Source organism: Marmota marmota, unplaced genomic scaffold (assembly GCF_001458135.2).
Source record: "Marmota marmota marmota unplaced genomic scaffold, marMar, whole genome shotgun sequence".
NCBI lineage: Eukaryota > Metazoa > Chordata > Mammalia > Rodentia > Sciuridae > Marmota > Marmota marmota.
Window position 1 is genome coordinate 13,005,484 of NW_026000048.1, and position 23,001 is coordinate 13,028,484.

The window sequence follows — 23,001 nt, forward strand, 5'->3', positions numbered from 1 at the left end:
GATGAATATTGTTAACGAATATGATTTTAATGTGTTGTATAACATTCTGACATGTATTATAATATATTAATATTTTTAAATTGTAGGATGTTTAGGTTATTTTCATATGTTAATAATGATAACAATACTGGGGTCAATATTTTGGGCACAAAAATTGTAATTTATTCAAACTATCTGAACATATCTAAGCTTTTTGACATATATTGCTTAAGTGTTTTTCAAAAACTGGATCAATTACACTGCTATCACTCAAATGAAAGACCAAGAATTTCAACACAATCTCCTGGGTACTGTGGATTATCATTTTTAAGAATAGCCAATTTGAGAGGAAAACATTGTCTTCTTAATATTTGGTTTAAATTGATTCCTAGAAGCTGAACACTTTTTCTTTCATTTTTATTTATTATTTGTGGTTTTAATTTTGTAAACTGCCTTCTCTCATTGACATGTTCTGCTTTTCCCAATTTATGAGAGTTCTTTAAAACTTAAAGAGAGTAATGTTTTGATATGTTTGTTGCAAATATTTTTCTCTGCAATTTTCTTTATGTTTTATTTACTATTAAATAGTTTTAATTTTTAGGTAGTGAAATAGCCATTTTTTAAGAAAATCATTTCTGCTTCTGGTTTTCTGAACATAAACTTCTTCATGTGGTTTTTCACGTCAGGATTATATGAATGCAATTCATTTGGTATGTTGATGATTTTTCATTTTTAAATTTATGTACATTTAGAATTCATTGTGGTATATGATGTTTGAGAAGGATTCAAATATCCCCTCTCCCAAATGGTTAGTCAGTTGGCTGTCCCTTGTTTTAGTCAGCTTTTTCACTGCTGTGACTAAAGGGCCCAACAAGCACAATTATAGAGGAGGAAGAGTTTATTTGAGGGTTCATGGTTTCAGAGAAGGCTGGCTCCATTCCTCAGGCTTGAGGTGAAGCAGAACATCGTGGTGGGAGAGTGTTGCAGAGGGAAACAGCTCATATCATGGTGATCAAGAAGCACAGAGACAGACACCACTCTTCAGATACAAAATATTTACCCTATAGCCACATCCCCAATTAACCACTTCTTCCAGATACATCCCACCTGTCTCCAGTTACCACCAGGGACTGATTCAGCTAATTAGGTTAAGATTCTCACAACCCAATCATTTCTCCTCCGAACCTTCTTGCATTGTCTCACACTTGAACTTTTGGGGGACACCTCACATCCAAACCATAATATCCCCACGATGCAGATTCCCTACTGATTTGCAATGCCATTTTTGGTACTTTTAGTTGGATCTTTTTCTAAACATTGTTTCCCACCAATCTATCTACTTTTATTTTCGTATTGCCCATTCATCTGACTTATTTATCAATCGTCTGCCACAGGCCAGACATTTCACCTGGTGACACACTGCTAGGTACAATGCTTCAAAAACAAAGTTGCAAACTTGATGATCTTTATCCAGAATAATTGGAAGACTAATCAAGCAGTTTAACTGGGAAGAGAGAGGGAGGAAGAGGAAGAGGAAGAGAGGAAAGGGGAGGGGAAGAGAGAGGTGGAGAGGGAAAGGAAGACAGAGAAAAGAGGTAGAAGAAAGGAGGAGAAAGAAGAGAAAGATCGAGAGCCCACTGACAAGTCAGTTAAGTGGTTTTTTTAATGAACTGCAGCAGATAACCTGGAGAAGATTGGTTCCTGTTGTAGAGCCAACAATTGGGAGGTCACTTAATTCAGGTAAGGGGTAACAGTTGAAGCTTGGATGTTGTCTTGGCGGAGAACGGTGAAGATAAAGAGAAGTAATCAAATTTCACAGACCTTTATAGGATGGTATAGACAGAACCACTGCTGGATTGAAACAATGCATTTGTGAAACCATTTGGAATGTGGCTTTTGTTGGAGATAATTATTTTTAAGTTTAACTATGAACAATTTTAAGGTAAATTAGCAAAATTTCTTTATTCCACAAGTGGCTATTCAGAAAGTGGCTCGATTAATTTTCATTCTATTCATGTTAATATTAACATTAACGTTTTTTGATCTATGACTTTCCTGATATATAGAACTAGATTCTCAATCATCAAAATCATTTTTTTAGTTTGGTTGTTTATAAGTGTTTTCTTATCTACAACTGTTTTGGTTTGGATCTTAAATGTCTTAAATGTCCCCAAAGGCCCAAGTGCTAAAGGATTAGTGGCCAATCTATGGTGCTATTAGGAGGAGGAGGACGAGCCTTCAGAGGTGAAGTCTAGTGGAAGGAAGTTAGATCATGGGGGTGTGCCACTGAAGGATATATTGGGACCCCAGCCTATTCCTCTGTCTCTTTTTTCTTTCTGGTCACCATGAGATGAGCAGCTTTGCTTCACCACATGTTCTCTGCCATGATGTCCTACCTTGCCACAGCCACATAAGCAATGGGTCAATCAACCATGGATTGAGCCTCTGAAACCATGAGCCAAAATACAACATTCTTCCCTTTTAAGCTGATTTTTCTCAGATATTTGTCATAACAGCAGAAAGCTAACACAACCACCTAACATTATTGCATCTCATTCTGTTGGGTGTTGATAATGCTTCCAGTTATGAGCAGATGGTAATAATTTAATTTTATCAATGGAGTTGTCTGGTTATTTTTTTTCACTTTGATAACTTATTATCTCATGCTCCAATCAAATTAGTTTATAAATGGAAGATGAGAACCAGTTTCTTCAAGATTTCCAAGTACATGCCAATCACGGCATGCAAACTTTAAACCCTTGATCTACTCCATTATCAAGTTTGTTCCAAATGCACAACAGGACACAAATGACACTCTTAAGGACAGGTTGAGATTAGGAGATTTTCACATTTGGCCCTCTGAATTACCTTGAAACATCTGGTTCTGTTCCACAATGAGTATAATTCAGGAACAAATATACATGAAAATATGTATCATGATACTTAAGGCTAGGCCTAGAACTTATAACAAATAAGAATTATGGGGACATATGCCAATATTATAAATAAAAGAATAGGGTATCTTTTAAGTAGAAAAAAAGCTGTGCCACTGGAATTATTAGTGGGATACCTTAAATTATTGGAATAATTCGTCAACCTCTGTTTTTAAGAGAAAACTTGATTTGAAGCAAGTACCACGATGTGCTTTTGTAAGCTAAGTAACTGAAAAATTAATTAACCCAGGATAAATGGGTATACAAAATTCATCTAGGAAGAAAACAAAGGTTTTATTACTTATAAAATGATAAGTTTTAAATACATGATATGACAAGTTTCTTTTGCATATCAATTAACTAAATTTTACCCACATTTTCACATCAAAATATAAACAGCTCCTAACTTAGTCAATAAAAGCTTTATGTTCAGAAATGTTTTCTACAGTTATCAGTTCACATGCATGAAGATGTTTTAAATAATGGAGTTTAAAAATTTCACTTTACACAAATTGAATCTTAGTATCTTCTTAAGGATTCCATATAAGCATAATTGCTTGGAATTATCCTTATGTGACATCAAATAAGACTTGAGAAAGTTCGGTTTTGCATAGAAGACAATAAAACTCACAGTTCTCCAGAGCTGCATGATTGCAAATGTAGCTTTTGTCAATCTGGTGTTCAGTGGCCACAGAAGAAAATTCAATGTTTCCAACATTTAAGATGGCAGCGAGTATGCTGTATACACTTCCCAGTTGCTGAAACACACCATAGAAATGTAAGTTAGCATCATTCTTCTCTTGACTACAGCAAGGTGGTGATTATGGCTGGGAGCAGCTGGAGAAGAAAGCCTCAGGTTCCAACATGAGAGGTCCTCCCACAGACTGTGGTGTCAGACTAAGAGACACAAGTAGGCAAGATCCATGCAGGCTTGCCCTCATTTTCTATTCTGAATTTAGAGGTGAGAACAGTGCCTGTTACCAAATAAGTACCTAAAATGTCTTATGAATGAAGATATGAATAAAAAATAGAAACGAGCTCTCAGAGGAAACAGAAATATTCATTAGGTTATAGATAAACCTATCCTTGTGAAACCTTAGAACTTAGTGTGGTTGTTACCATATGTACATTTTCATGACATCATTTAACAGAGGCTATGTGCCTTGATGAAGAAGAGTAAGAAAAGAAAAATATAAAGATCCTGTCACCCAAGTCAATGGATATATATGACTTCAGGATAGGCATGAAAACTTTGGACCATTGCTTAGAGTTTATAGTTGTCATCACTTCTTTAATGTAAATTCATACTTAATGTAGATTGAAAACATTCAGAAACACATATATACATACATATGACTCTTTTTAAGGTGCTGGAGGAATTTTGCCAAGGAACCTGATAATTCTAGGTGTTATTCCAACTATGTTCATGGTGAAGTCAGGTAAAGAGACAAAATCCTTTATTGCTTTTTCAGGTTGATGTATTTATTCTAGCCCAGTTCCCACATTTAATAAAAACGATTATTTCATCTACTCTGACATTCCAAGTCAGGATGAACATTGGCTATAAAAAATATCTTCAAGGGTATTTATTCATTCATAAATAGCACACACATAGGGGCTGGAGATATAGCTCAGTTGTTAGAGTGCTTGCCACACATGCACAAGGCCCTGGGCTCAATCCCCAGCACCACACAAAAAAGTGTATATACACACACACACACACACACACACATATTTCTGTCCAATATTTATGCCAGGCACCATTGTAGTCACAGAAGATTCAGTAGCAGTAGCAGGACGACTAAGGATTTTTATTTCCCTCTCTCTGATATTCTGTAACAAAACACTGATTTGGATTGAAGCTGGAAGTTCAGAAGACAGAAAAACGGTACAGGCTGCAAGGAGTGAGACAATAAGAAAATAAGCAAAGAGGTAAACAAGACACTTCAATGCATAAAAGAGCCTATGAATAAAACAAAACAGAAAGTCGCAATGAAGAGTGACTGCAAGGGTGGGGGGGGTGGGCAGGAAGGGCCTTTCCAGTTGGAAGTCAGGGAATGCTGCCCTCATTGGAAGTGACACTGAAGCTGAGGCCTGAGTGATGGGAAGGGGCCTGCTATGAAAGGAACTGGAAACAGACTACCACATTCAGAGGGAACCAGAGCTAAGCCCTTCCTTGAGCAAAGAAGGAAGATCTGCATGGAACTGGAGGAGGGAGAGGGAAGGGAAAGAATGGTATGATAAGGATCTGGAAGGGTGAGCACAGGCCAGATCACCTGGGCTCTCTGGGGTTTGGATTTTATTCTAATTACCGCAGCACTAACCCCCTTAGAGATTTCAAAGCGGGGAGCAACATCTCTGTTCTATTTTACATTTATGAGTCCGGCCACTCTGCGGAGTTAATGGCAGGCAAGATGGAGAGTCAGGAGGCAACTGCGGTAATCTGGGTGAAAGATGATGGTGATTTGGGATAGAAAGAAAAGATGGAGAGGATTAAATGGACTGGGGTATATTTTGGAAGCAGAACAATAGATATGCCAAGAGATAAGGTCTGAATCACTTTTCCAAGAAAATCCTCCTGGTAAGGAATTGCCATCTGTCATGTGCATATCTGCCAGTGAAGTGACCAGCATGGGCTTCTGTGGCTTTTAGGTGGAGAAATTAATACAGATTTGATATTCTGCTGTATTTTTTTTTACTCAATGAAATCCATAATAAGAATATTCCTTTCAACAGTTTGTTGAAAACTGCTCTTTCAAAACTTTGCATGTGTTTGTCTATTACAGATTAGAAAGTCAAGGTGTATAAACTCCAAAGTTGTATTTTTGACAGCATTTAGAGATTCATTATAGAGAACTACATGCTGAATAATTCCTATTCAATTGTGAGTATGACTGCAAAATTTTTCTGAACTGTGGGGCTCTCCTTGATGTTCTATAATAAGAACATGGATCTGGATTGAAGCTATAGGTTCAAAGACAAAAACAAACAAACAAACAAAAAAACCCCAGAAAAACAAAAAACAAGGCCGTGGCTCAGTGTGCCTTGCCAGTCGATGCATGGGCCTCAAAGGATCTTGGCCTCAGTCACAGGCATGGTCTTCACCAAGGGAGCAGTTGAGTTATCTGTGACCCAACAATGCATCACCTCTGTGGCTGACCATCACCAAAGAGACTCAAGTAATTATTTTTCATTAGAGAATTATAGTTATGCACAGTAGTTGAGTTCATTTTGCTAAACATACATGCATGGAATCCGATTTGCTTCATTTCAGTCCTGGGTGCCCCTGCTTTTCCCCCCTTCCTGCATTCTCCTACCTCTACTCTATTGATTTTCCTTTTGCTCATTCATTTATTTTTGATTGATGCTTTACACAGTTACATAAAAGCAAAATTCACTGTGGTATATTTATATGTACATGTAGTGTGATGTTTTAAAATTCATTCTACATTTCCTCCCCTTACCAGTTCCTCCTCCCTTCCTCTCCGTCTCCTTCTTCTACTTCACTGAACATCTTTATATCTTTATGATATCTGATCCCCCACCCTCTTCTCCCTTATTTTACTTGGGTTTCTTCAAGTGAAAGAAAAACATTTGACCCTTTATTTTCTGAGTCTGACTTATTTCACTCAGCATGAAGTTCTCCATTCCCATCCATTTACTACCAAATGCCCTACTAAATAAAACTCCACTGTGTGTATACACCACTTTTCTTACTCTATTCATCTACAGACGGGCATCTGGTCTGGTTCCTTAATTTGGCTCTTGTGAATTGTGCTGCTATAATTGTGCTGCTATATTGATGTGGCTGTATCACTACAGTATGCTGACTTTAGTTCTTTTGGATAAATATCAAGTAGTAGGATAGCTGGGTCTCCTAGTTTTTTGGAGAATCTCCATGCTGCTTTCCAGAGTGGTTGTACTAATTCATAGTCCCACCAAAAATACATGGATGTACCTTTTCTCCACATCCTCACCAGCATTTATTATTATTTGTATTCTTGACAGATAGGAAATGAAACCTTAGTGTAGATTTGATTTGCATTTCTTTGATTGCTAGAGATTCTGAACATTTTTTTCACATATTTGTTGGTTATTTGTGTTTCTCTTTTGAGAAGTATTTGCTTAGTTCTTTTGCCCTTTTATTGGTTGGGTTATCTGTTGTTCTTGGCATTAAGGTTTTTGAATTCTTTATATATTCTAGTTATTTGCTGAGGAGTAGCTGGCAAAGATTTTCTCCCATCCTGTAGGCTCTTTCTTCATGTTCTTAATTGTTCAATTTGCTGTGCAGAAGCTTTTAATTTGATGGCATCCCATTTACTGATTCTTGGTTTTATTTCTTGAGCTTTAGGGAGTCCTGTTGAGAAAGTTGGTGCCTGCACCAATATTATGGAGTATTGGTCCTGTTTTCTTCTTCTAGCAATCAAAAGGTTTCTGGTCTAATTCCTAAGTCTTGAATCCACGGTGATTTGGCTTTTATGCCAGATGACAGGGATCTAGTTTCATTCTTCCACATATGGCTATTCAGTGTTTCTAGTACCAAAGGCTCTCTTTTCTCCAACATATGTTTTTGGATCCTTTGTCAAATATCAGATAACTGTGAGTATGTACATGGGTTTGTGTCTGTGTCTTCCATTCTATTCCCTTGGTCTTTATGTCTATTTTTATGCCAATACCATGCTGTTTTTGTTACCGTAACTGTGTCATATAATTTGAGATCAGGTATTGTGACGTTTCCTGCATTGCTTTTCTTGCTCACTATTGCTTTGGCTCTTCTGGGTCTTTTATTCTTCCAGATGAATTTAAGGACTGTTTTGTTTTCTATTTCTGTGAAGAGTGTCATTGGTATTTTTATGGGGGTTACATTGAATTTGTATATTGCTTTTGGTAGTATGGCCATTTCAACAATATTAACTCTGCCTATCCAAACACATGAGAGGTCTTTCCATCTTCTAAGGTCTTCTTCAATTTCTTTCTACAGTTTTCTATAGTTTCCATCGTAGAGATCTTTCACCTCCTTGGTCATTATTTCCCAAGGTTTTGTTTTTGTTTTTTGAGGTTATTGTCAATGGGATGGTTTTTCTGATTTCTTTCTAAGATGAATTGCCATTGGAATATAGGAAAGCTATTGATTTACGAAGGTTGATCTTGTATCTTGCTACTTTACTGAATTCATTTATCATCTCTAGAAGTCTTCTGGTGAAAATTTTTTGGGGGTCTTCTAGATATAGGATCTTGTCATCAGAAAACAGAGATAGTTTGATTTCTTTTCTTGTTTGTATTTCTTTACTTTTTTCCTCTTGCCTAAAGAGTTGGGAGAACTATATTGAACACACGTGCTGAGAGTGGACAGCCTTGTCCACCTTGGTCTATTGCTTTCTTTCCTTGATGTGTCTTTGTGGTGTCAGGGTTATACTGGCTTCATAGAATGTATTTCAGAATGTTTCTTCCCTTTCCATTTCATGAAATACTTTGAGACAGAGTGGCATTAGTTCTTCTTTAAGAGTCTGATAGATCTCAGCTGAGAATCCATCTGGTCCCAGGCTTTTATTTACTGGAAGACTTTTAATTGTGGTTTCAATTTCATTACTTGTTAATAGTCTATTTAGATTTTCTATGTCTTTCTGGTTCATTTTGGTCAGGTCCTACATATCCAGAAAAATTATCAAAGTCTTCTAGATTGTCCAGCTTATTGGAATGTAAATTTTCAAAATAGTTTCTAGTGGTCCTCTGGACTTCAAAAGTGTCTCTAAGTGATATCTCCTATTTTTCCCCATTTCTGATTTTGTTGATTTCTATTATTTTTCTTGCTGTTGATTTCTATTTTCATTATATTATGATATGGTTCTATTTCATGTCTAATTTAATTTGAAAATATGTTTTTTCTGATAATGATGTGATTAATACAATGAATATAAAGCTGTTGTTTATGAACTGGAGTGCAGAAAAAATATGGCATTTCATCAGAAAGCATAAGCAATGATTAAATACAAATGGTAGAGATGTTTGTATATTGAATTTCAAATCCTACCTACCCAAATTTTTGTAAAAGTTGTTCAAAGAGGCTCTGATGAACACTGGGTAGGAATGATACCTGAAAGATGCCTAGTAGAGTGTGTGATACACTGGGTCACACAGCTAAATGACCGCTGAAATGTTGAACTTGGGACTCCTGGCAGACAGGACAGAGCACAGCTCTGAGAAATAATCAAGACCTCTGACTTGGATTAAATTCCTATACAGCAGTGGTTTTAAACTGGAGGTGGTGGGGAGGGAGAAATGATTCTGCCCCAGGGAACATTTGGGAATATCTGGAAACAGTTGACATTTTAGGGTATCTCGAGCTACTAGCCTTTAGCAGGTAGAGGTCAAGGATGCTGCTCAATGACCAACACTGCACAAGTGAGACCTCACAACAAAGGATTATCTGGCCCTAAATGTGCTGAGGTTGGGAAACTGTCATATGAATAATCAGGATCTAGACCCTGGACAAAGTCTCAAATTCCCTGTCCCAAAGAAAGGTCCTGAACTTTCAGCCTTCGATCCCCACAGTAGGAAAATATAAAAGTAAGAAAAGAAGTATTGAATTAAGTCAAGTTCATAATACCCATTCTGGGTTAGCCTGTGTTCCCCATACTTCATATGTTAAAGTCCTAAGATACAGAGCCTTCAAATGTGACCTTATTTGGAAACAGGGTCACTGCAGATGCCATTAATTAAGATGAGGTCATGTTGGAGTAGGCTGGGTCCCTATTCCAACAGGACTGATGTCCTTTTAAAAAAATACCCCATGAAGGAGAGACACACAAGGTGAATACTGTATGAAGATGGGTGAAGGCAGAGGGCTGGGTGATACATATACAGTATGAAGAATGCCAAGGTCATCAGAGAACCACCAGGAGAAGCAAAGAACAGATTGTCCATTACAGTCCTCAGAAGCCAACCCTGCTGATATTGATCTCAGACTTCTAATCTCCTGTACTGTCAACAATAAATTCCTGTTGTTAAAGCCACTTAGTTTGTGATACTTTGTTACGGCATCCCTAGAAAACAAATACAGGATCGATGCTTTTTTTTTAATCAAATATATGAAGAAGATATCTAATTGCGAATATTTTCTTTTACTTTGAAAGGCTTGAAACCTTTAAAAATATCAGAGACATAGTAATCTGATAATTTTTGTGACTTAAAATTAAATGCTTATTTGACGTGACATGGTTTTAATTTGAAAAATATAACATAACTTGATTGGAAATTGCCTTCAAGTGTGTAAGGTGACTTGATTTACTACATTAATAATTTTGAATTATTAGATTTTCAGGGTTAATAAGTTTAAGTGCTTACAGAGAGTTAGTTAAATAATTAGGACGTTTAGGGCGTGTTTATCCATCTTGTAAGCCAGCACAGTCAGAGTGAATAAAAAGTAATCTAAGCAGAACTTTCAAGCTCAAGGAAAAAACTAGATACTTGGTTTAAAAGTCATTAATATACTGAATTAAGTAAATACAAGTGACTGTAAATAGTCCTTTTTGAGTACAAATGTGACTTCTTTGAGCAGCAAAAAACAACTATCACTGTACAACTATAATGAATCAATAAAAACGTTTTTAAAAACTACCAGAACAGCCTACACTTCGCTTCATGATTATCCATGACGTTCAAGGTCAGGTTCAGATTCACAAACATGATCGGTGCACACACTCGCCTCTGAAATTATGTTCCTAACCAGTTTCCTTGCCTCCGGTCTTGCCCTTCTCCAATCCATCCTCTACATGGCTCTCAGAGAGATTTCTTTTCTAGCAGGCAAATCAAGGCATCTTAAGTCTCCAATTAAAATCTTTCCATGGGCCCTCTTCCCTTAGGGATCAAGTTCCAGCTCCTCACACAGGCATGCAGAGGAGAATTCTGCATCTTCTTGTGCCTATCTCTCTGTTCTCATTTCCAACTACTGTTATCTCACATTTTCAGCCAGCCAAATGCCACAGATACTTGGTTTAAAAGTCATTAACATAATGAAGTCATTAAAATCCTTCGATGACTTCCATGTTCTTTCCATACCTGTTTCTGGCTACACTGTCCTTTCTTCCATGTCTTTCACATGATGCCTTTAAATCTTTTACTGACTAACCCTAAAATTCATGTTTCTATAAAATTCTCTGTTTGAGACCATAGAATTGCCTACACTTTACTGAAATTATGCAATGATGCCTCATGTATTTATCGTCTATCAGACTATGAACTTATTAAGAATAGAGACCGACTAATTCATCTCTCATCTCTGCCTCAGGGCTTGGTAGACATCTGGAACTCAATAAATGCTTGTCAAACTATTTTGTTTTGTGTCAGTCAAGTGACAGTACAATATTCTCCACTTTTCAAACAGAATCTCTCTTTTATTTGTCTCATTTAACATAAGACTAGTTTATAATGATCTTAATCTTATATTATCTTCCTCAGAATTTTCTTTTCATCTAAACGTCCCCTTCTTTTGGACTCAGGCTTTGCACCCTGAGTTCACAGTTGGATTTGTTGAGAATCTTATATACAGACAAGCTGTTTTCTTCTAAAAGTCAGTTCACTCTCTAAATGGCACAACCCCAGGGTTGGAGAAGGCCCGACGCCCTTGCCTCATGGATGTTATAGCCTGCGCTGGGGAGATGGAGGCTGGTGCACGTGGTCCTTTTGGTGAAATCCACACTTGATGCCTAATTGAAAGGCACATGAGGGAGTGGTAGGAAAGGGACCATTCCTGGACCTGCCAGCAGGGAGAGTTCACCATGGATCAGGACAAGGTGGTTCCCTCCCTGGAGAACATGGTTCCATTCAGTCTAGTCCTGGGACAGTGGAGTACTGATGATCCCAGTGAGAAAAGACAGAGGTGGCAGTCTTGGTAGGAGGATCCTGGGGTCCGGATGTTGTCAGAGCTCACACACATCAGGCAAATAGGAACTGATGGGAGAGAAGGGAAACTCTGTAAATAGCATTTGCAGCTGTTAGTACATACGGGATATTATGCTCTCTATTCTTAGGTTGAATTCTGCTGATACTTAAAGCAATAAAATGGCATGAGCAATCTGCAAGGACTAGAATGAAATTAAATGGCCTTCAATTTTAGTCATAAGATCATAGTTAATGAGAGTTAGAAATGACTCAGAAATTAACCATCCCTCTCCTCTCCTCTTAGATCAGACAGGTTCAGTTATTAGTCTACGGATACACAGCCAGAGGCAAACAGTGCCAATGACATTAACCCAGGGATCTTGAACCTCTAGCACACAGATATTTTTATTATACCATCTGCCTCCCTGGTCCTGATATTCACTTCAAGTCATCAATGTTGTCTGAATCTTGATATTCTAGAATTGTAACTTGTTACGTTATTTTTGAGTGAAAACAACTATGTATCAAATTATTGTTTTTAAAGTACTAATATTATTAAATTATTATATTAATAATAACCAACTTAAAGGAAAATACACAATCCTCCCACCCCAGCCACAACCAATTTCTAAAAAATGAATTGATTGTATTTCATGGAAATTCAGAGCTTTGTATGATGCTTGAAAATATTTAATTTTGATTCCAGGCTCTTTCATAAATATTATTTGATCCTAACTAAAATCCCAACTGACTTACCTGAAGCAAAAAAATGCCAGTTTGGGATTTTAGACTACCATAAGAAATATAAGTAAAATTACAGCAGAAATGACGGGCATTCTCATAGACATAAGTCTGTGCAAAGAAAAACAAAAATTCCTGTTATGATAGGGTCTAAATGAGCTGGTAAAAATGGTCTCCAAGTGAGTTGAGTCATTGAACGACTAATCACTTATTTTAAAACTCTGGCAGGATAATGCCTAGGAAATCATGTGGTTTAGAGATTTTCAAGTTTTCCCATTTGTGTTATTTTTAGAGAACTTCTAATTTTGATTTGTCTGTCGCTCCTTTGGATCATGCTGAATCACAAATGACACGTGGATTGTAAACCCTGGGATTGTTTAAAGAGACATATACACTGTGGGTGCTGTCGATGCTCCTAAGAGAAAGCAGGAAGGAAAAGAAAGAGAGACAGACTCTGTCCTGGGAGTCACCAAAATTGTGAAGATGTGAGCAGAGATGGCAGAGTGCTGTGCTTGGATCACGTGAGAACCCTGATCTCTCACTTGATGTTCAAAGCTGCCTCTTTCCAAAATGGATTTGAAGCAGCAACTGACAAAGAACAGATCCAAGAAACCAGAAAGACAGCATTTAAAAAATCAGGACTAGAATAAAAGAGAAACAAACACCCACTCAGTTTAATTCTAGGGTTTCAGAACCAGGCCAGTCTGCCCTGCTCTCAGAGACCACTGCACCCACAGAAGTCACCTTGTACTGGATTAAAAGTCTTGATGTATTATCTAGCTGCTTTTGAAACAGAAACAGATGTTAGTACAGTATCCTTTATCCTAAAAGACAGGTTTGGATGTTCAATAAACCCTGAGTATGTATAAATTTGGAACATGCAGTTTTGAAATGAATTCTATTTGTCAGTAGATGCTAACTGCAAAACTGGTTTAATTTTTATGTTACTAAACATTACTCTACTAAGCAAGAGAAAGTAGTTGAACCAAATATAAGCGAAACATTTCCTCTAATGAGTGGATCTTAGAAGTAAACAAACCAATTAAAAATGATTCCTTGCTTCTAAGATAGCAACCTCTGGGGGAGTGGATTGGTAAGAAGCAGATCAGCATTTCTGGTGAGAAAAATCTGGGAAAAGGACTACAAGCGGGCTCATCCACAGGTCCCAAATAGGCTGGCTGCCATAAGTGATATGCAGCATTCTCCAATTTGGAAGATGCCCCGAGACACAATTTTCTTCTCCTGCTTTCTGCTAACCAGGCACCCAACAGAGCCAAGCCACCATCCAAAAAGAGCATCTATTCTTAGTAATACAGATCTTATGAGCAAGGAGTAGGGAAAAGGACATATACTGCTTTTTTTCTTTATTAAATGCACCCCAAATAAATTGACTTTGCTTTAAGCCAGGGTACTCCGGGTGCTTAAACAGGTTTGTCTTTATAGGTATAAGCTGAGGGAAGGGTGAGGACCAGCTTGGAAGAGTCTAGGGTGGGGGAAGTGATAATGGAAAAGACTGAATTTGAATTTTTGCTGGGGGAAGTGGGCAGTATGCAACTGGAAGTTGCCATGCCAGGAAAGGGTTGAGGTCGGGGTAGAGTTAGGGTTAAGCTAACCAACATCCTGCCGGCTACAGCAGCAAATGGAGGGTTTTTACTTCTGCTGCAGTTAATCTAAGGATTATATTGTGCTGAAAAACTTAGGGGAAGATAATACTTTGATTCCTTGAGCCAGAAAAAGAACAGAAGATTCAAGGGGTCCCCTATGACAGTTGGGGCCATGGATTACAGCACAAGAATGGAAAAATGTTCGGAAGAGAGAAGCACATGGAAAACCCTTGGGTGCCTCTTGGGGCTTGTCTGCATTCTCTGAATGGGGGGTCACATATTGCTTCACACGACTGAAGTTCACATCCTTCTTCTAGAGCTAAAGTCCCTACAAACACATTTATTTCAGTGGTAATGCAAATATCTATTTTCCTGAAATGTATCAGAGTCATCTCTGACTCCAGATTCTACAATTCAAACCTCATTCCCAAAAGGCACTCAGGTAAGGTCAACAGAACAGATTGCAGCATGACATGATGTCCATAACCAGACCTCCTGCCAGGTAGAGTGTGTGCATACCACTCTACCCTGCACATGAGCTATCCATACATGCTTAGTGATCTCTCAGTTTTTCAACTCTTACTCAATCCTCCTCATTTTTATCTGAACTCTCAAGCAAAGGCTGCTATTTGTCAAGCACATTCTGCTGTTCTTTGTACATCCACCTCTTCATCCTGTACCATACCTGTCTCTTTTATTTGGGTAGGAGGTGGAGGGACAGTAGAATGAAATTCACACACTGGCCGCTTTAGGAAACAGGCACACTATCTAGAAGAAAGTTCTTCACCGTAACATATTACAGCTAAGAACAGAATCTAAAAGCTTCTGTAAAACCCCTCTGAGGCCTTATATAAGCAATGGATTTTTGTTCTGTTTTAAAGCCTGAAAGCTATTTAATGAATCAGCAGAGGAAAGGGCTCCAGACATCTCTATTCTGCCTACAGACCACAGATCCATTGATTTCCCAAACGACAGCTTCAGTTTAGTCGTTTCAGAGTGGACAGCTGTCAGCCCAAAGCTCCAGGTAAGGTCCATCAATCAATGAAGAGAATGTGTCATTTAGAAATGAAGGTGGTTAAGTTGGAGCTTCTACTTTGGAACGAAAAAGTTACTCAACTTCAGCTCAAGAATTCCTATGAGTAAAGTATTGATCTAGGAATGGGCTCAACCTCGGTTTGTCACTGGGTCTAGAGAACAGTTTCCTTCTTGTCCTTATGATTCACAATGTTCTGCCAAAAAAGTGAGAACTCTTTGGGAGAAGTCATTACAAAAATGTTCCCTGTGGTCCCAAGAGGAGTTAATTCTCTTTGATAGGTTCTAGAAACATCCTTCCAGGTCCCTTCTGGCTCTTCAATCTCTTTCACTTACCTGTCCCTATGACCAATTAATTCATCTAGAAACAGTTACCCCTGTTTGTTGAGAACTCAGGCCAGGAACTCTTAAGTCCTGAGGCTATAAAATAGCCAGGCAGGAAAGAGTCCCCCGTCAAATCTGAATTCCTCTTGGCTCTAGAGAAGGGTCACATTAGAAAAACTTACCCTAAAAATCCAGTGGTTCACAGCCGTTTCATTTGCCTATGACATATCAGATTACTCTGAATAGTCACTGTTGGAGATACTGTCTAAATCCTTAGTCAATGACGTTCATTTCATAGTTGTTTTGATTTCTCATTTCTTCAGTTAGAGAAGTCAATCTGTCCTATCATTATTTTTTTTCCAACTTTATAAAACAAAATCTTTCAAAAATCCCCCATTAATCGCTATTAAAAAATAAATGAGACTCCTTTTGAACCTATGTATTCTTATTTTATCAAAGATCTGCCTGGAATATCTCTGAGTTGTAATGTTAGCCTTGGGGAGTTGAATTGCTGGAGATCTCTAGAAACACTGTGGACAAAGATCACCCTGGATTGACCTAACCCTCCCCTGTTAGGTGGGGCCCTAATTCTGAATAAAAAGAAAAAAAGCACATTTATCTGTCCTTCTCTAGCCTCAACCAATTGGTAAAGATCACAGATCACACTCATTCCCTGGAAGCAAAGTTTTGAGAATATTGTTTCTCAGGTGGGTGTCAAAGATACCCAAGATGGAAGCTAAAGCTTTCAAAGACAAGGCAGGACTGGGAAGCCATCTGTCACTCGAGCTGCAATGACAAAAGTTCTATATTTGGACAAAATCCTCTTGGCAGCAAACTTTATTGTATGCCAAGAACAATTATGTCTTTAGAAATATTACTGTCTAACAAGCAAATGGATCACGGGACTAAATATTATTGTTGACAGTCTTCTATTTTAGAAGGTAACTGCTATAATCTGAATTTTCTCTCTCTCCAAAAGGCCCACATGTTAAAGACTTGGTCCATAGGGTGGCAGTACTGGGAGGTCACAGAGCCTTAGGGAGGTGGGATCTAGTGAGAGGTCTTTAGGTCATTGGGGGTGAGTCCTTGAAGGGAACTGTGGGACCCTAGCTTCTTCCTCTCTTTCTTCAATCCCTGTTTTGTGATATAAGTGGGTTTTGTTCCATCACACATTTCTGCCATGATGTGCCATCTCACCACAGGCCCAAAGCAATGAAGCATCACAGTTTGATGATTCATAGACTAGAATCATCAAAACTTCAGCTAAAACATACCTTTCCTCTTTATAAGTTAAGTATTTCAGGCATTTCATTATAGGGATGGAAAGCTGACTAAGACAGGAGTTAACAGTACCCTAAAAGCAGACTACAAAATGATGAGATTCAATAACTTCACTGTACATACTTGGAATTAGTTTTGTAAAGTTTCACTTCTATCATCATCTCCATATTTTATATCCTGCTGGTAACATTTTCTAAAATTTTCAAGAGAATTGGCTTTTTTTTTAAGCTTACTCTCTTAGAGATCTGATAACCCAAGGAATCTCAGTAAACTTCTCAAGCAGACACATTACCTGTTTAAAGCTGCAGGAGAGTGGAGAATAATTTATGAAAATTCAATGAATAGCACAGTATTTTCCTGAAAATGTTCATCTAAAAGACTGTTTCACATTCAGAGTGAAGTTTTCTTTCATTATAGGATTCCAATCAACAGAGCAAACAGGAAACTGAAAAAATAAGAGTTTGAAAGCTGCTCTAAAAGCCCTCAGGAGTCCCTATTAAATGAGATACTTTGGTATAAAATCAAAAAATTCAACCCACAGGACAGAAGGAAATTTTTATTACTCAGAGATACACTTATAGCCTTACAAGACTTCATAATTAAATTAGAAAAATGAAAAAATAAAGGAAATAAATCTCCTTAAGGAAAAAAAAAGAAGAAGCCAAATGACTGAATAAAAATGTAGAAAAGCTGGGCGCAGATTACACCTGTAATCCCAATGGCTAAGAATTGAGAGTTCAAGGCCAGCCTCAACAACAGCAAGGCACTAAATAACTAAGTGAGACCTTGTCTCAGGGCTGTGGATGTGGCTCAGTGGTTGAGTGCCCCTGAGTTCAATTCCTGGTACATCCCCCCCAAGAACAGGAAAAATATCGATATCAATAATACTGATAATGAAAAATTTATAAGATATGCAAATGTATCCAACCGTTTTGGTTTTTTATTTTTAAAAATAAAGATTGAAGACTCTTTGTAAGCCCAATTAAAGATAAAAGATTAAGGTCAAAAATTATATATGGTTAGAATCAGAAAGGAAACAAAGCCAGAGATACAGGATAAATTTAAAAGATTATAAGAAAATTCAGCTAGCAAATTTATGCCATCAAATTTGATTATTATTACTTGAAAAATTTCAAATAACTCCAAAGCAAAGAAAAGTTGAATGGATAATTACCATAGAAGAATCAGAAACATTATACAAAGACTCAATATCAAAAAGGCCCCAGGAAATGATGCTATGTAAAACACTTAGCACAGTACCTGGCATGTATTAAGTACTTAATAAATGCTCACTCCTGCCCTTAGCGATGACAGAAAGATACTTTAAGTTCAGAAGTCTTTCATACTTACCTCCATTGTAAAGCCTATGACTTTGAAACACTGCTCGATTAATTCATACTGGGCTTTATAGAAACTATTATTCATCATGTCCTGTACTATTCTGAGTTGATCATTGTATAGGTACCTGAAATAAAGTATACAAGGACAAGTGAAAAAAAAAACCTAAAATTAAATGGATATGAGAATATTTCTTATGAAAGTACAACCTGGTAGATTACCTGGGAGGCTTATTTTCAGGCAATTTGTAAAGGGCCAGTTTCTTCTTTTCAGCTAAACCAGCATAAATGTAGTAAAAGATATGAAAATTTTTTTCTCCACTGGGAAAAAAAAATAAAACATTTTCAGTAAGGTGGTTAGTAAGAACATTAATTAATTGTTAAAATACTTGACAATGCAATTATTAGAACAGAAAGTACTTTGAGTGCCTGAATACTCCATTCTGGCTTTCTGTGATTGTTTCTGTCGCATTATTTCCAATAACCACCATCAGTAAATTCCACCCACCATGAAAAACAGTTGATATGAATCATTCAATGTCTGTTTGTGGGTGATTTCCATCATTGTTCTAGACACTGGGAACACGGCAGGAGCAAAGCAGTCAAGAATCCCTAACTTCTTGGAGTCTATGTGTCAGGGGAACAGACAGAAAAAGAAATAAATAAAATATATAGCATGGCAGCTGGTGATAAATGTTGCATTCTCTAACATACCCAAGGTCAAGGTCAAAAACCACCCTGAGGTAGGCGTGGTTTCCCCATTTTACATATCAGGAAAATCAGACTAAGAGCTACCAAATTCCCCCAAGGTCACAGAGTTGATGACTATTTTGGATGCAAACCAGGTCTATTTGACTCCAAAGTTCGGGTCTTTAAACATATTTTTACACTATCTTTTTGAGGCTCAGTTTTCTCACCTGTGTGAAGAGTCTCTTTCTTATAACTCTCAAATTCTATGACCTTGAGGCTCTAGGTATAAAGACCATTTTCCATATGCTGTAATAACACAATGAAGGGAACAGGGATCACAACAGGGTGAGTCTCTGGCTCAGGATGTCCCACAACTTGTTTGCTGGGACTCCAGGGTCCCATCCCCTTCTCCTCTTTCCCTTAGGTCCTCCATTCACTCTGATGGGCTCTTGTTATGGGTGGTCCTAAATCCTCCCTTGACTACACATTCCACTATCACTAGCTGGGGTTGGGTCAGGGGAGGGTTCTTCTTAAAAGGGTTAAATTAATTATAATGCCTCAACTGTCAAGGCTTTGTTAACCTTGCTTCCTTATATTATTTCTCCTCTTTCTGTTAGTCTTAAATTGATACCATTACAAATCTCTGGATGTGACCCCTGGGGCAGGTTTTTAAAATCCTACATTATTGCTCTTCTCTTGCCTGCCCTAGGCCATGACAGAGCTGTCTTAGGATGTCTCTGTCTCATCATGCCCCATTAATGTCTGGATATCAGGTATTCTCCAAAAGTCTCTGTGTTAATGCAGGAATATTCAGAGGTGAAATGATTAGTTTTTGAGAGCTCTGATCTAATCAGTCCACCCTGGTTTGAATGGACTAACTTGGTGTTAACTATGGGCAGGTGGGGCACAGCTAGAGGAGGTGGGTCACGGGGGTGGGGTGTCCCCTGGAAGGGTTCATGTTCCCTGGGGCCCCTTCCTTCTACCCCTCCTCTCTCTTGGCTTTCTGGCCACCATATGTGGAGCAGTGCTTTTCTACCATACCCTTTCACCATGATGTTCTGCCTCTTCTTGAGCCCAGAACAGTGGAGTTGGCCATTTATGAACTGAAATCTCTGAAACCAGGAGCCATAATGAACGTTTCCAGGTGTTTCGGTCACAGAGACAAAAGCTGACTAACACACTCCCTACTCCAGGGCAGCAAGTCTTTCCCCCTTTGAGACACTCCTCTCCTCCTTTCCCTTACCTCCTTCATAGCCAGAGTCAATGAACTCAGGGGCCAATGAAATATTTTCAGAAAAGGAATACTATTATAAAGTTGTTATTTTTTTCTTGAACAAGGGAGCTTTTAAAAGCTTTTCCACTTCAAGTCCATGGAACAGGAAAATAGTATACTTGATAATATGCATAATTCTACACAAACTGTTTTACTTAAAAGATCAGAATGAATTTTAAAACTTTCCTAGGTCTTCTCCTCCTGCATATGATATGCAATATAATTACAGAGGAGATGGAAATTTAATCTTTTCTCATTAGAAATTATTTATTCTTTCCTCACCCAGAAATTTTCAGCTGTAACTCAAATATATACATATAGATTTCCTTTTTCAAGGATGCAATAAAAGACGTTTGGAGTTTGGGGAACTTTGTGTCTTTATTTAATAATCTCTATTAAAGGCAATGAAAAGATAAACTTAGAAGAGAGAAGGATGTACACATTTGGGCATTAATTATTCAGAGCTATCTGTTGAGACCATAATATCAAGATTCTGTCAAAAACCATTACAAAAATGATTTTTGTATCAGCTCAGTTTGGGGCTCTAACACATAATAACATAGTTAAAGGTTTGATATCTGCAATATACCAATAACTATTTTAAGTATTCCCTTGTGTTTTTCCTGAAAATTAATAAATAAAAATACTTAGTATGAACATACAGAATTTGACAAAGTGAACAATACAGGTCACTGTTCTTTTTTGTTAGCATTTGAAAAAGAAGGAAGGAGTTTTCAAGTAGATACAAGTAACAATGCTATTGATTAATACACATTCTGGATTGAAATTCTGCCTTGTGTCTGGTAGGGAATAATATCAGTAAGCCTTGGAAGAGAGTTCAAGTGTCCAGGAAATCCACATCTTTCAAATGTTGGGTCAGAGGGAACAAAGCTTGAGGTAAAATAGCAACATGGGAAGAAAAAACAGAGGAGAGGTGAAAAGTCATTAGGGTGACCTGAGAGATGAATTCAACACACCTCCACAAGTACTTAGATGGCAAAATGAAGGGAGAATCAGATTTCCACAGCTAGTGAGGACACTTCCAAAAGAGAGGGACTTATGGGAAAAGACACAGGTTTAGGATATAAATTAAGCTGTATCTGAGATGGCAACAGGATATATAACAGGCAATGGAAAGGTAAACTTAGAAGAGAGAAGGATGTACACATTTGGGCATTAATTATGCAGAGCTATCTGTTGAGACCATGATATCAGAAGAATTAAAAAATAAGGGAAAGAGAATAAAGAACAAAGAACTCAAGGACAAATCTTGGCAAACGCCCATTTTAAGACTGGATGGACGAATTGAAGTCAGAGAAGAAAAATTCGGAGAGAAAGAAGGAAAACCAGGAGAAACCAGTTGCAGAACAAGGAAGTGAGGGTTTCAAGCAGGTGTGATTCGCAGGACTGGAAGAGCCTTTCTTTAGAATTGGTCCAAATTACATGTTCCAAGCCCCTCTCTGTTGCTTGCTGCGACTGCAAGTATGAGTTCAACCATCTCGAACATTGCACATGAGCAAGGTTAGAACAAAACTAAAAGTTTTGTTTAGTTCTCATCTTTTCCCACCACAAGATAATGAAAATTCTCTAAGCCTAGCACAGCATATAATTTAGTTTGCTTTGTTCTAATGAAATCACATTGATGGCTCTGTGTGTCACATCTTTAACACTCAAGTGATGCAATGTACAATTAGTGAAGTGACTCATAAATGTAGACACAAAATTAGTGGATTTCTCTTTAATTGCCAGTTTACATTTACTGAGAATTGTAATTTGACAAGACCTGGAGATACTGTGGGAAATATACTGACCTTCAGTGGATAAACAACCAGAGAGTTAAAACAATGAGAAAATAATCCATCTCCAAAGATTACCCCTCTCAGGTCCTCTTCCAAGCCCTATGAAAGTTGCACTTGAGAGGGCCCCATGGCATCTCACACATGCCGATGTGACCAGTGTGCCCCAGGTCAGGACTGCCTGGAGCAAAAGTAGGGTCTCAGTGAACTACCAAGTATCATCTCTCTGACTCTGGCCCCACTTGCTTTGTGGATCTGTTAATATTATTTTTGAGTTCCACTCAGTCACTTGCAGAAAAGTTCACCTGCCTTGGACCCTGAGGATCATCTTTGCATCTCAGCCTCAACTAACCTTGAACTTGTGGCAAAGTCTTCACAAGGGTGTAGCTTAATTCATCTGAGAAACTTTTGAACTTTTGAAAGAATGGCCAGTAACAAGGTTCGGAAAACTAATGATGAAGTTTTGTATTCTTAAGTCCCCATAGATGTTCATCTAACAGTGCTTTCTATTTTTATCTTTATTTATAAGCTCCCTCCTCCTAGACACCTATCTCTTCAATCCCCCTCTTCAATTGCCACCTACCTGCTCATTCTTAGCAGTCAAACTCCATTTCCTACTTTCCTGAGAGAGTAGAGACCAATGAATGATCAGTGAGCTTTGCACCAAGGCATATAGGGTTCTTAGGAGACTGGAGCTGCTTTACTTCAGGAATCATCTCTTATTTGGCTTATATCTCCTGTGCTTAGCATATAGTAAGTAGTCAGTAAATATTTGTCAAATGGATGAACGAATGGATAAATGGTGAGTCTTGAGTCAGAGACAAGGGTTCAAACTCCAACTCATTTATTTACCAGCTTTTTGATATTAAGGCAACTTATTAAAATGCTCTTAGTTCCGGTTTCTTCGTGTATAAAGTAGACAATAACACCCTGTCATCCAGCTGTAAGAATTAAATGGCATAATGGCTGTACCGTGCTTGCTAGGAATAATTGTTCCATAAATATATTTTCCTCCCCTCTACAGCAGAGAGCACTAAGTCTGCCACTTCATTTATGACTCTTAGGGAACCTAGTAAAGGGCTGGCAAGGGACAGAAATGCAATCAATGCTTGCGGAACTACACTGTCGTAA

At 37.9% G+C, this 23,001-nt stretch overlaps 1 protein-coding gene across 2 annotated transcripts in view; it reads right to left on the minus strand.

Moving 5' to 3' along the window:
* Myo3a (myosin IIIA) overlaps nucleotides 1-23,001 on the minus strand; it is a 224,397-nt gene that overhangs the window by 80,117 nt on the left and 121,279 nt on the right. For both annotated transcript variants that reach the window (XM_015495223.2, XM_048812677.1), the window contains exons 15-17: nucleotides 18,334-18,432; nucleotides 18,125-18,239; nucleotides 3,544-3,670 (exon numbers count right to left, since the gene is read on the minus strand). In XM_015495223.2, the coding sequence (XP_015350709.1) occupies nucleotides 3,544-3,670; nucleotides 18,125-18,239; nucleotides 18,334-18,432 (341 nt within the window). The remainder of the gene's footprint in view (nucleotides 1-3,543; nucleotides 3,671-18,124; nucleotides 18,240-18,333; nucleotides 18,433-23,001) is intronic.